Genomic DNA, 13,632 nt, shown 5'->3' with positions numbered 1-13,632 from the left:
TTTGAAAAGCTGTGTGCTGATTTGGTGTCAGGAATGAAAATCAGATGAAGTGATTAGTGTTCTATGAAACATCCCAGAGCAATCCTGTGCTCTTTGGCTTTCGGCTGTGCCTTGTCCCTTAACCCTTGCCTCCCTTCTCCAGAGCAGGCTTCTCAGCCTCTTGTCTGCAGGCTCAGGAGGGAGCTCCCCAGGCAGGTTGCATCAGGAGCTGCTGGTGTGATCTGCTGCTGAGCCTCAGCGGCTCTCCTGGCACTGAGTGGGGAGCACATGTTCAGGTCAGCTCTCAACCTGGCCACCCTCTGCCTGGCAGTAAGCTGTTGTGAGGTGTCCCTGCTGCAGCCGTGGCTCATCCTCTCTTCTCAGCTGAGTTGTCCTCCAGTTTCTTGTTCTACCTGTTCCTGGAGGCAGGGAAGGTTTGCAGTGTGGCTGTTCCTCCTCCCCCCATGGCACTGGCACAGTGCTGAAGGTTTGTACCTCCTCAGCAGCTGCCAGCACACTGCCTTTAACTTGCCGGGCAGCTCCTCACCTCGTTCAGTGTGCTCTGGAGCGAGCTGGGGGTTCTGCACATGGGTGGAATAGAAGCCCAAGGGTAGAAGCCAGCGTGGGGCAGTGGAGCCAGGCCTCAGTCACCTTCAGCAGGGGCTGGGGGAGTTAGAGAGGTGAGAGTGACCTTGGTCAGTGTGGGGCTGGATTCCAGTGGGGCTTCACAGGCGTGGTGAAAGTGCATCACGCTCTTGTGAGACCTCCATCTCGAATGCTCTGTCCCCAGCTGTGGAGTGAGGCCAGAGGAGGCCACAAAGATGAGCCAAGGGCTGGAGCAGCTCTGCTGTGAGCACAGGCTGAGGGAGCTGAGGGGGTGCAGCTGCAGAGGAGAAAACTTCAGGGGGACCTTGGAGCTGCTGCCAGTGCCTGAAGTGCTCCTGCAAGAAGGCTGCAGAGACTTCTGCTGAGAGTGTCTAGAGACAGGCCAAGGGGTTTGGAGCTGAGGCAGAGCAGGGTTAGACTCAGGTCCCTTCCAAGCTGAGCCATTTGTGGCTCTGTGACAGTGCTGGCCTGATGAAGGCTCTCTTGGTGCCTTTGCTGCCTGCCGGGAGCCGGCTTGGCTGCAGCCCCCAGCTTTTTGCCCCAGCCACCTCTCCTCTGCCAGGGCAGCAGCTCTGCTCCCTGGGTGCGAAGAGATGCTTTGGACTGAATGCTGGAACTTGCTTGTTGCTCGCTAGGAGGTTCCCAAGTGCCTCCCTGCTAGGTGCAGATGGGGACTTGTCATTACTGCAACTCAATAGTTTTGGTTCCATGGAGCTGAAGCAGAGTCCTGAAGGCTGAGTTTTAGGGCTAAAATAAGAGAAGGCTCCATAAACTCCACAGAAATAGCAGCTGAGTTTGTCAGCTGCGGGAGTGAGAAGCCAAAGAACTTTTCTTCTGTTAGCAAAGCAAAGCTTCGCTGCCTTGGGCGGGACCCCTCCTGCGGAGCCCTGGGGCTGAGGGGCGCTGGACAGGGCTGAGCTGTGCCGAGCTGCTTCCTGGTGAGCTGACAGCAGGGCCGAGCCCAGGTCAGACTGCTGGGAAGGTCAGGACCATGTCCAGGTACTCTGAGGTGATTAGCAGATGATGGCCCCAGGGCTCCCGGCTGAGGTGAGGGTGAGCCTTTGGGCAGGGACAGCTGCCTGACCCCTGCAACCCATGCTGAAGCAGAGGTGATGTCCACCACTGACCTCTGAGTGTGAGCTCCGGGTCTGGGAGGCAGAGGTGGAGCAGCAGAGTTGAGTGCTGACTCGCCCTGAGCCTGATCGCCTCTTCCCCGGGCTGACTCCAGAGCTCTTGGATTGTTGCAGTGCATCCTACCTGCTCTGAAATGAACTCAGTTCTGCAGAAGCAAGGGAGAGCTTTGGTGCCTCTGACTGAAGCGTGGCCTGGAGACACTGCAGGCCCCAGCATGCAGCTCTTGAAGCAGCAGGCAGCTGCTCTGGACACGATGGAGCTCTGTGTGCTGAGACGAGCTGGGGTCCAGCAGCTCTGCCTCTGCTTCCCATGAGCATGGCTCTGTCCCTCTCCACCTCAGCACCGAGTTCAGTGGGAGACCTGGCGCCACTGGAGAGCTGTTGTGTTTTAGAGCCATGACCTGGTCCAGAGGAGTTCCTTGGGTGTGCCCCCCCAGCCTGCCATGGTAAGAGGTCGTGGGAACTTGTCTGGCCACTTGGGTTTGTTCAGGCTCCTGCCAGTGCCTGAAGAGATCCTGCAGGAAGGCTGCAGAGGGACTTTTGCTGAGACAGGCCAAGAGGGAATGGTTTGGAGCTGAGGCAGAGCAGGCTGAGACTGGAGCTGAGGAAGAAGTTCTGAAACAGGCTGCCAGGGAGGCTGTGGCTGCCTCCTGCTTGGAGGTGCTCAAGGTAAGGCTGGCTGGGGCCTTGAGCAGCTGAGCCCTGTTGAGAGGTGTCCCTGGGCATGGTGGGGGGAGGTTGGAGCAGAGGAGCCGCAGGTCACAGCTGCCTGGATGTGCTCACAGGGCTGCTGGAGCCCTCTCGGCCTTTCTCTGCTGCTTAGTGCAAGTATTTTGCATCTTGCTGGCTCTGGAGCAGCTGCTCCTGTACCCACTGAAGGAGATCACTTCAGTGGTGGTGACGCTTGGGTTACTTTTGCTGTTCCGTCCTCGCCCTTCTTCCTCTTGCCTTTTTTTCTGGCTTGCTGCTGGCCCAGCCCCGTTTCCGTGCCTCAAGAGCTTGCCTGCTCCTGCTTCTGTGTGAGCAGGCTGGAAGGAGAGACTGCACATCTCTGTGCTTGCCTCCAGTTGAGCGGAGCCAGGCGTAGGAGGTTGGCTAAACTTAAAGCCTGATTTAATATTCAGGAAGGAAGTTTATTTCCATCTTAGAAGGAGCACCACCTCATTACCACTGTGACATGTTCCTTGGGAGCAGCTCCCAGGGAGCCAAGGAGCAGCTCTCTTTACGTCTTGGCCTTGCTTAGCTGTTGGGAGGAGTCAGGCAGTGGCACTGGGGAGATGTTGTGGTGAGTTGGTTGAGTTCTGAGGGCGAGGGACTGGCTGCTTCCCTAACGATCTGGGTAGAAGGGAGTTCTCTTTTGATCCAGGAATGTAAGTTATTGGGGGTGGTGGAGACCACTTTGCCCATCTAAATAGCAGACTGCCTGTGCCATGCCTGGCACTGCTTGCGCCAGGCCTGGCAGTTGCACTCCTGCAGAGGAGTCCTGATCCTGCCTCAATTTTGACTTGCTCTGGTGAATGATGTTTGTCAGAGCCTCCTGCTGGGTTACCCTAACCATGGAAGCTGCCTCATCAGGGTCTGTTTGATAAAGAGGGAACTGCTTGCCCAGCAGGGAGTTGGGCTGTCAGATAGGGACAGCGTGTGGCACCCAGCCGCTGCTGTGCCACGGGCACCCAGCCTAGGCTTGGGCTCCTCTCCTCCCTGCCACCCGGAGTCCCTGCAGAGTGTGACCTGATGGGTCACAGTGTTTGGTCACATCAGTGCTGTGCTGGCCAAAGAGAGCTGGAGACAGAGGGAAACGAGTCCTCTGGTTGTTGCCCAGCTTCTGGGTGGTGAGGATCCCCTGTGCTGTCTGCACAGCCTGCAGAGGTGTCCCTGAGGACAAGGTGCTGGCAGAGCCTGGCTGCGGGCAGGGTTTGACCTGGCGCTAACCACAGGAAGGGTTTCCCCTCTCGCAGCTCAGCTCACCTCAGTGTTTGCAGCATCAGTCTTGTTCCAGGTCCTCGTCCTACATCTTTCCACTAGTCCAGAGAAGGGACCTGCTGCTGCGAGCAGCTCCCTGCCTGGGGTGCCGTGAGCATGCTTCTGCCTCCGAGCAGGTCCTGGAGACTGCAGGAAGCCAGTGGTGTGTTGTCTTTAGATAGGGTAGTGGTTGAAATATTCTATTGAGGGTCATGAGAGATACTCCAGGAGTGGTGTGATAAGCAGGGTGCCCATGTGTCAGAGACAGCAACTGGCTGAGGACAGGAGCTGTAATCCAGTGCCTCCATAAGCTGGATTTGTTGAATTGGTTAAGGAGGGCTTAAAGTCAGGCCGGGAAGGAAAGAGGAGATCAACAAATGCACTTTGCTTAAAACACAGCCAGGCTCAGCAGCTTCCCACCCTGCTCCTCTCAAACAGAACATACCCAGGACCCTGCTTGTGCCTGGGCAGGAGCCCTGGGCCCTGTTGGGTTGTATCCAGTGAGGGTTTGAGGTGGGGCTCCCGTTTTGCTTCCCCCCCAGCTCACCTCCTTTTGATTGATTTCTTTAGGGATCCAGTGTTCCATGGTAACATCCTGTAACAAAGCTCTGGTCAGTTTTAATCAATGTGGAGAATGTCAGGAAGAGTGGTGCTGAGGAAGGTCCTCTGAGAGCTGTGGACTGGCCTCTTGCTGGGAAATGTTAATGGGGTAATGACTGAACTGTGTTTAGCCAGGGAGCAGAGTTCACTCCATGCCTGCTGGGAGAAAACCTGCTCCTCATCCTCCACTGATCCTGGAACTTCAGATCCTGGATGGACAGAAAAGCTCCCTAAAGGAGGGAAGGGATCCTGCAGGAAGGCTGCAGAGGGACTTCTGCTGAGGATGTCTGAGACAGGCCAAAGGGGAATGAATGGTTTGAAGCTGAGGCAGAGCAGGATGAGACTGGAGCTGAGGATTAAGTTCTTCAGTGGGAGGCTGGTGAGAGCCTGGCACAGGCTGCCCAGGGAGGCTGTGGCTGCCTCCTGCCTGGGGCTGTTGCAGGCCAGACTGGATGAGGCCTTGAGCAGCTGAGTCCGATTGAGAGGTGTCCCTGGGCATGGTGGGGAGGTTGGAGCAGAGGAACTCTGAGGTCCCTTCCACCCTGAGCCATTCTGGGATTCTGTGGCAAGAGTGACATTATTTAAGATGCTTCCTGATTTGAGCCTCACAGGAGCTCCAGGTAACTCCTGGCCTGGAGCAGTTCAGCCAGGGTCCTGCTGCCTTGGTTTAAGCTCTTTGTGTTAGGAGATCAGAGGAATAGAAAGTGGCTGGGGTCAAACTCTGACCTACTGGCAAAAGTCAGAAGGCAAAGCAGCATCCCTCTGGTTGCAGAACTGAAACTCAGTTATTTGGGCACTTTGGCAAGCAGTAATTCAAACCCCTCTGGCTCTGGATGCTGCTGCTACATCACCTCTGGGTTGTGTACTCTGCTCTCGGACTCTGGGATCTGTGGAGCTGAGCCAGGTCTGTTCCTCAGTAGCTTACACCAAAGTTAATTTCTGCTGTGACTTTCCCAAGGGTGATGCTTGGAACCTTGAAACCAATTCCACAAGCCAGGGTTTGGCAGCCCGGGCTCGGAGGTGTGAGGCAGAGCAGCCCGACCTGCTCCACTGTTGGGTGGGCCTGGGGGCTCCTGCTGGTGCTGGGCAGTGCTGCATGCGTGGGCTGCTGCTGCCGAGGGAAGTTGGTGGATTTCTCAAGCTTTAAAAAGGGAGGGGAAAGAGAAAAAGGAAGTGAACATTGCTGCCATTCTTGGTAAAACAAACTGCTTGTGTCCTGGCCGGGCAGGATGGGCTTCAGTGTAGTGCTTACCAGGGGGTTTCTAGGTGTGTTAGCTTTTGGGGCCATCTTCACCCACTACAGGAGGATCTTTTTATCTGCATGTTAATTTCCCCACAGCCTCTCCCCCTCTCCCATCTCTTCCAGAGCAGACCACCCCAGGAAGAGAGGCAGTGAAGTGTGACCCAGTGCTGGCCCTTCAGAAGGCTATAAAAGGCAGAGGGTTCAGGCTGGGGTATTGACCTTAGCCCAGGCAGTTGCACCTTAAATAGATCAGATGAAAGAGTTGCTCGCTGGAAGACGAAGCTTGTTTGCTCTCCAAGGGTAACAGTTGTTAGCTGGAGCTCATTGCTCAGCTTGGGCTCTCCAGGCTGGTTACAGAGGAATTAGAGCTACTTGTGCATGGGGTTTCAGGAGATACAAACAGGACCAAAGTGTTTGAAGTGCCAGCTTCAGGCAGGAGAGGGACCTGTGGCTGGAGCGGGGCTTGCCGAAGCCTCTGGGGTTGCCCCTGGCCGTTGCTGTGCCGCCACTGCCCGTTGGTGCCCGCTGGCTGATGTCACAGCGTTGCCATGGTTGGAGGATGCTGTCGGGGACTCAACTGCCTCAGTCCTGCAGTTGGTGTGAGCCGTTGCAGCCTGGCTGCTGGCAGTGGGTCTGGCAGAGCTGGTGGCAGCTCCTGTTCACGATGTATCCTCTGCACCCCCGGTACTGGTGCTGCTTGGGTGGGCAGTGCCATGTCTATTACAGCCTGCTGACGGTGAGTGTCTGCAGAGCTCGGCTTGTCTGACCGGGGCCCTGCTGCCTGCAGGCTGGAGACAAAGTAGCTCTCACGGTGCCCTCTGAGTGTGACAGTAGGGCAGAGGTTCAGTCTAGGGAGAGGGTTTAGAGGTGGGAGGTCAAAACCCTTGTCCCTGGAGGCAGCCTGGACGTGGCCTTTGCTTCAGTGTGCCGAGTGGAAGGACTCTGCTGGCTTTGAGTTGTGTTTTCATAGACCCATGGAGTGGGCTGGGTTGGGAGGGACCTTTAAAGCTCATCCAGTTCCAATCCCCTGCCATGGGTAGGGACACCTCCAGGAGCCGAGGTTGCTTGAGGCTGCGTCCAGCCTGGCCAGCAGGCACCCACAGCCTCCCCGGCGACCTGTGCCAGGGTCTCCCCACCCTGACTGTCCTTCCCAAGCTGCAGTCCATCCCCTCTCGTCCTGTCTCCAGAGCCGTGCGGGAAGCCGCCATCCCCCCGGCGGGACGGCTCGGGCTCCGTTCCCCGGCAGCGTGAGGCGGGCAGGGCAGCAGCTGCGGCCTGGCTCCGGCCTCCCGGGGCCCCCTCGGCCGCTCTTTGTGGCCGCCGGCGGGCAGACAATGGCGGCGCTGGGGCCATGCGGCGCGTCCCGGGCGCGGGGCTGTCGCCGCGGGGTCTGTGCCCATCTGTTCGCGGCGCTGCCTGCGCTGGCAGGCGCGGGGCCAGGCGCTCGCAGGCAGCCAGCTCCGCGGCCGGTATCCTGGCACGGCGCTGCTCCGGTGCAGACGAGCCATGTGCCGCTGGCCTCCGGGCGTGCCGCAGGAAAAGTCGCTTCCTGCGGGCGCTTCTCGGGGGCGGCTCCGGCGGCGGGCCCGGGCCGGCCGTGCGCGGCGGGCGGAGGGCGGCGGAGGGCGGCGGAGGGCTGCGGCCGCCCCGGCGCTGCGTCAGCACAACAGAAGCACGCGGCCCGGGCTGCTGGTGTCATTCATTCGGTGCCAAGATTGCTTTAAAAAATTCCCTTGGCCCCGGTTCAAACAGGAGTACAGCTGGGATGTGTTAGATTTTAGGCAGTCTGCCCTCAATTTGAGATGAGTTATAAATAGCAGTGCCGGCTTCCTTAACTACCACTCTCCGAGGTAAAATGCAGGTTAATTACTGTGGGAATCAATTAGGGCTTCTCTCGGTTAAACAGCCAGGAATGCTTTTTCATTGGCTTTGAGCGTGAAAGAATGGACAGCAGACCTGGTCAGGAGAGGATTTGGGCTCCAAGGTGAGACCTCGGGGCCCCTCTGGCCACTTCTTTGGCCTTTCTGGCTCTTCCGGGGGGGCAGCTGAGGGAGGCAGCTGCGGCTGGTGCCTGCTCTTGCCGGGAGTGGGGTGGTGCTGGTTTGAGACCGGAGGGTCACTAATTGCTGTTCCTCCCTTTTCTCCCTTCCTTATAAACCCCAAACCTGTGCTAAGGTAACTGGGGCGAGGCAGAGCTGCAGTCCTCGGTACAGCTGCGGGGGGTTTGGCTCCTGCCTCTAGCCTGGGGTTTGCCTCTTCTCTTTCCTGGTTGTCTGTTGGGAGCACGGAGCGAGTCCCCTCCAGTCTAACCAAACTGTTCACTCCAGAGCCCAAATTCCTCTTCTGCCGGACAGAATCCGCAAGGACGTTTGCGGACTCCTCTGCTCTGCTTGGGAGCTTCGCTTGGTGCGGGGAGCTGGTGGCGCCCTGCAGCCTGGCTGGGGCTCCAGCTGCTGTTCGCCTGCAGGGGTCTGAGCCCCTCACACCCCACACTCTGCTCTGGGCAGCTCTGGGAGCCTACACTTGGAGCTGGCTCTGCGAATCCCTTTCCGTTTTCTCGAAAGCTGAGCAGTTGCTCGGCTTGGCTTAGGGTCACTTCCACTGCACACCCACCAAATGACTGCTTTGGGAAGCTCTGCCTGGGGACAGGGCTCTGTTTGGCCAAGTTTGGGTAGTTAGCAGCGTTCTGAGCCAGCAGAGACTGGAGCCTGAAGGGAGAATAGAGGCAATTTCTATGAATGCGAGGATGTGTAAGCAGGGGGTCTGGACTTCAGTGATCAAGGAGCAACACTTTCTCTCAATTATGTCTCTCTGTGGCGGGGCCTTTGCTTTTGAAGTGTAATCACAGTAATCTACTCCTGTGGTTTCCCATTGAAAGGATTTCCCATGTATCAGCCCACAGAAGAATCTCCAGCCTTTTGCAGGCAGACTTTGGTATTTCCTTATTTATCCTGAAGGGTTGTTGTGAGCCAGCCGGAGCCGGCAGCGCTTCCCCGCCCCTCTGCACCTCTGCTCCCCCCGCAGCCTCAGCCCGGCCCCCGGGCCCGGCCCTGCCTCGCAGCCTTTCAGCTTGGCTGCTCTCTTCTGGAGGCACCTGAAGTTAACCTGAAAGGATCGAGGTGGGAGATCGAAGGGGACTCGCTGATGGCAGCCGCTTTGAGCTGGAGCAGCACTGCTAGGACGGGAGCAGCCCAAGCCCTGTCGGCAGGAGAGATGTGAGTCTTTAGTGGGAGATCGGAAAGGAAGGAACAATGCATCGGAGCATTAGGGATGTCCAGGGCAGCCCCAGGGAGCAGGAATTAGCCTGTGGGCTTGCAGCGAGCCAGGAGTGGTGTAGGAAATCGTATCTTCATTAGAGATTAATTGGCATTTACGTGCCTGCTGTTTACAGAGTTTTATCTGCGAGGCTGTAATTTGCAGTGATCATCTTCAGGGTTGTTTTTAGCATCCTCTGTGTGCTGGGGCCTTGGGGAAGAGTGGCAGTTGAGAGTGCTCAGCGTGGAGGCACATCCTGTGCTCCTCCACTGAGCAGCAAGGTGACGACTTGGTCACATCCTAGAAGTTTGGGAGTCGTGTTTGGGCCTTTTTGCTTTCTCTCTCTTTTTCCCTAGGTGCTTAGCCAGTTCCACATGTTTCATAGAAGGGACCACAAGGATCGGCCAGTTCCAATCCCCCTGCCATGGGCAGGGACACCCTACCCTAGAGCAGGCTGCCCACAGCCTCATCCAGCCTGGCCTTAAACATCTCCAGGGATGGGGTCTCAACCACCTCCCTGGGCAACCCATTCCAGGCTCTCGCCACTCTCATGCTGAAGAACTTCCTCCTCACATCCAGTGTGAACCCACCCACCTCCAGCTTTGCTCCACTCCCCCCAGTCCTGTTGCTGCCTGACATCCTAAGAAGTCCCTCCCCAGCTTTTTTGTAGCCCCCTTCACCAAGTGTTTGGAGAGTTGTAGCACTTCTGTAGGAGGGATGGAGGAATGGATCTCTGCCGCATCTCTGTCCCTCCTGAAGATGTGGTTGGCTTTGTGGGTGGCCACAGGCAGGACAATCTGTGCAGGGGAGGGTGTGACAGATGAATTACAAACCCCAGACCACCGAGCAGGGAGGGCATTGGAGAAGCTGTTTGAGAAGCTGCCCTTGCTGGTGGGCTGCAGAGGTGAGGGAGGACCAGGAGGAAGCAAGTAACAAGTTGAAGAGCTGCTGGCATGCCGCATGGGGAGCCCCAGAGTGGCACTTTCACAGCTTCACAGGTTGCATGGGGTGGGAAGGGACCCTCCAAGGGAACACCTCCATCTAGATCAGGAGGCCCAGGGTCACATCCAGCCTGATGTTGAATGTCTTGATCAGGTAGAAGAGGAAGGAGATTTGTGTTTGGGAGGAGATGAGGGAGGGCTTTGGCTTACAAAAGCTAGGGCCTGGGAAATGCTCCTGGTGGTATCCTGGCACCTTGTTTCCCTGCCAGAGAAGATAATATGGGGAGGGAAAGGATGTCCCTAATCTGAGAGGTACCTAGGGGCAAGGCTCCTGGAAGCATTAGGGACAATGGCTGGAAAGACGTAAGCACAATTTGCAGGCCTGAGGGTGCAGGAGAGCTCCACTTGGGTGCTGCTGTTCAGGAGATCTGAGAGTTCAGACTGCAGCCACTGAACACAGACCCCTGAATGGAACGTCTGGGGCGCAGGGGTGCAGGGCTCTAGGGCTTCTCTGCTGAGCTCCTGCAGCCTCCGTCCATGGCAGCATCTCTGGTGGCTTGAACATGAGCCACAGAACTTCACTTTTCCAGAAGTGGTTCAGTGTCAGTGTGGATGAAAACAGGAGCAGAGGGCACAGCTGAGCATGGCAGAGCATCTGCAACCTGCCTTGCTGGAGAGGACCCCACTGGTGCCACACACGTGGTCACTTGTGAACAGCTTCACTGCAGGGCTGAACTGGAGCGGTGGAGGGGACCTGGGCCTGGTCCTTAGCTGATCTCTGCCATCCTGGTGCAAGTTCAGGAAACATTTTCCTCTAAGGGTGCTGGAGGCCTGGAGCAGGCTGCCCAGAGAGGTTGTGGAGTCTCCTTCTCTGCAGAGCTTCCAAACCCCCCCAGCCATCGTGCTCCTGGGCAGGCTGCTGCGGGTGCCCTGCTGGAGCAGGGGGGTAGCACTGGGGGAGCTCCTGGCCCCACTGCTGGCATTCTCTGAAGCTTGTCCAAGGGAGCCAAATCTGAGCTGCCTGGGTAGCCTTTCCTTACCAGAGCTGGGGGATGCTCTCCCTGCTGTCTGCTCAGCTCCCTGTCATGGCTCAGCTTCTGCTGCCCCACAGGACCAGCACGAACTGCCCACTGCTGCCCAGCTGGCTGCTGCTTGGCGTGGGCTGGTGGCTGGCAGGCAGCTGGGCAGGCAAAAGCTCTCGGGGCAGTGCTGGCTGCTGGGGCAGGAGGTGCCGAAGTGGAGCGCACTGCACCGAGCTGCTTTTCCTCCTGGGGAGGGTGGATTCTGCAAACCTAACCGAGCTCCTGCTCCGCTCTGCGGGACTCCTGCGGGTTTGCAGCGGGGTTTGTGCAGGCCTGCAGTGCCACTCCTCAGGCACCTGATCGCAGCGCAGAGAGGGTGGATCTGCGCAAATACCACCCCAGGGCTAGTGGCAGGAAGGAATGGTGTAATAGAGAGGCCATTGTCATGGAGATCTGGTGGGAAACATCTAATTGGTATTAGTTAGGTCATCTCATTCAGCCCAAGCGATGGAAGTTAGGGACTGTGCCTGGGATTCATTTAGAGGTCACTACAGCCAGAGAGCCTCGCTCTGGGGTGGGGCTGGGCTGACTGTGTTGGAGGCTGCCTTCTGAGGTGCTCTTTCCAGGAAATTGGAGCCTGCTGTCGTGGCCCCAGGCAGGGGCAGTCCAGCCGAGGAGATAGATGCTGGGAAGGTGCATATATTCACTCCTCTCACGGTGGCTGCTCTGAACAGGGACCTGACTGTCAAGGCTGACAAATCTCTGTTTTTTTTCTCTCCTGCGTGAAGAAATTTGACTTGGCAACCTTTATACTACCAAAGGCAGAGAGCAGACCTGAGAAATAAATAAATGGAAAAAAAGGAAAAGGGAAGCTGCAGCCTTGAGTGCTGCGAGTGTCAGCAGCAGTGCCGTGGTTCCCACGGCAGCCTGGGCTAATTGAGATGCAGAAGTGCAAATGAGCAGCCCGTGGTGTTTTGGGAGCCCTCGTTAGGTGTGATGGGAGCAGGGGTGCTTGTGAACGGTGAAATCTGCAGCCTGGATTCACCCTGGGGTGGACTGCCTGGATGGGAAGCTGCTGGCCACGGCAGAGACAAGCCACTCAGACTGATAATTCATCTTCCTTAATGATCCTCCTCCCCTCCTTCCCTGGGCTCTGGGCCACGAGAGATCTGGCAGCACAAAGTGACAACTTCTGGTTGGGTTTGTGCCTTGTGAAGCGTCTGGAGGTTGGGAAGGGCAGCAGGAACCCTGCTGGGATGCAGTACGGCTCTGTGGTATTTAGCACCCGAGAAGAGACAAAAGAGCTTCTGCTTCTCTGCACCTGCTGAAGGTCTCTCCTGGGGCTTGGGGGCAGTTGGGAATGGCTCCTGTGTGCAGCTGGGTGGACATTGTGTGTCTCATCTTGCTTTGCAGCCTTCAAGCCCGATGGATCAGATGGGGAAGATGAGACCTCAGCCCTACGGAGGAAGCAACCCCTACACTCAACAACAGGGACCTCAGGCAGGGCCCCAGCAAGGACATGGCTATCCAGGACAGCCATATGGGCCACAGACTCCTCAGAGATATCCCATGGGAATGCAAAGCAGGACGCAAAGTACAATGGGCAGCATCTCATATGCACAACAGGTAGAGCACCCAAGCTTCTGTGGTCTCTGTTTACAGCTGGGGCAGGCAGGAGAGCCACAAAGGCTGGGTTCACCTTCAGCCAGCCTGCACTTAGGGCTCCAGTGACATGGAGTTCTTCAGGCTCTCTGGATCCAGGTGGGATTGGTGGCCTGTGGAATCCCTGCTTCCAGGAGAGGCAGTGGCAGAGCACTGACTCAGGGGAAAGCCAAGCAGCAAGGAGAGCTAAGATATTCCTTCCGCCGTGTTCTGGTAAAGACACAGCTCTGCTTTACAGAGGAAATGGCTTCAGGTCACTTTGGGCTCTTACATGGTCCAGTGGCTGCTGCTGGGCTGCTTGCAGCATCCAGAAGGCTGTTTTTGAGGCAAGTAGCCTTCCCTCTCCATGCTCTATCACGGAGGGGTGGTCGGATAGGGATCCCTGAAGACTTTGTCATGGTGTCTGTTAAAATGCTCTTCCCACCAAAAAAAGTGTCATGCACAGGTGGCTTCTGCTGTGCCTGGGAAGGAGCTTCCAGTGCTTTCCACAGGTCTCTGATGTAGGTTTTTTATCTTCTTGAGCAGAATCCTTGTGTGTGTGTAAAACACCTCCCTAACTGCTCTGACTCTGTCCTCTTCTCCCACAGATTCCTCCTTATGGACAGCAGGGCCCCAGTGCATATGGGCAGCAGAGTCAGACTCCATACTACAACCAGCAGAGCCCTCACCCCCAGCAGCAGCCTCCATACTCTCAGCAGCCTCCATCCCAGACCAGTCACTCTCAGCCTTCGTATCAGCAGCAGCAGCAGCCTCAGTCTCAAGCTCCGCAGCTCCAGACCTCACAGCCTGCCTACTCGCAGCAGCAGTCCCAGCCAGCCCATCAGCAGTCCCCAACTCCCTACCCTCAGCAGCAGTCCGCAGCGCAGCAGCACCCTCAGAGCCAGGCCCCCTACTCGCAGCCGCAGGCGCAGTCGCCCTACCAGCAGCAGCAGCCGCCGCAGGCAGCTCCCTCGGCGCTCTCCCAGCAGCCTTCCTCCTACCCCCCGGCGCAGCCGCAGCAGCCGCAGGCTGCCTACTCCCAGCAGCGCTTCCCCCCTCCTCAGGTGGGTACCTGCTGCTTGCTTCCCTCCCGGGTGAGAGGAGTTTGGGCTTTTCTGGCCCATTAGGAGTTGGCTTTGGCCTCATCATGTGGTCTGGGAGTAGCTGAGTTCTTGCAGCTGAGCAGACTGGGCACAGAGGAGCTGGTGGCTGGGTTGTGAGATGCACCCCACCTTGCATGCCTGTCCCTG

The 13,632-nt window shown here is 57.4% G+C and overlaps 1 protein-coding gene across 1 annotated transcript in view; it reads left to right on the top strand.

Annotated features, from left to right (window-relative positions):
• Window positions 1-13,632, top strand: part of ARID1A (AT-rich interaction domain 1A) — a 58,713-nt gene that overhangs the window by 11,457 nt on the left and 33,624 nt on the right. Inside the window, exons 2-3 of the mRNA XM_064172646.1 lie at window positions 12,155-12,367; window positions 12,991-13,446. Coding sequence (XP_064028716.1) covers window positions 12,155-12,367; window positions 12,991-13,446 — 669 coding nt within the window. The remainder of the gene's footprint in view (window positions 1-12,154; window positions 12,368-12,990; window positions 13,447-13,632) is intronic.

This window comes from Pogoniulus pusillus, chromosome 37, assembly GCF_015220805.1.
Source record: "Pogoniulus pusillus isolate bPogPus1 chromosome 37, bPogPus1.pri, whole genome shotgun sequence".
Lineage (NCBI taxonomy): Eukaryota > Metazoa > Chordata > Aves > Piciformes > Lybiidae > Pogoniulus > Pogoniulus pusillus.
Note: the sequence above shows the minus strand (reverse complement) of the source record. Positions and strands in the feature narration are given on the sequence as shown.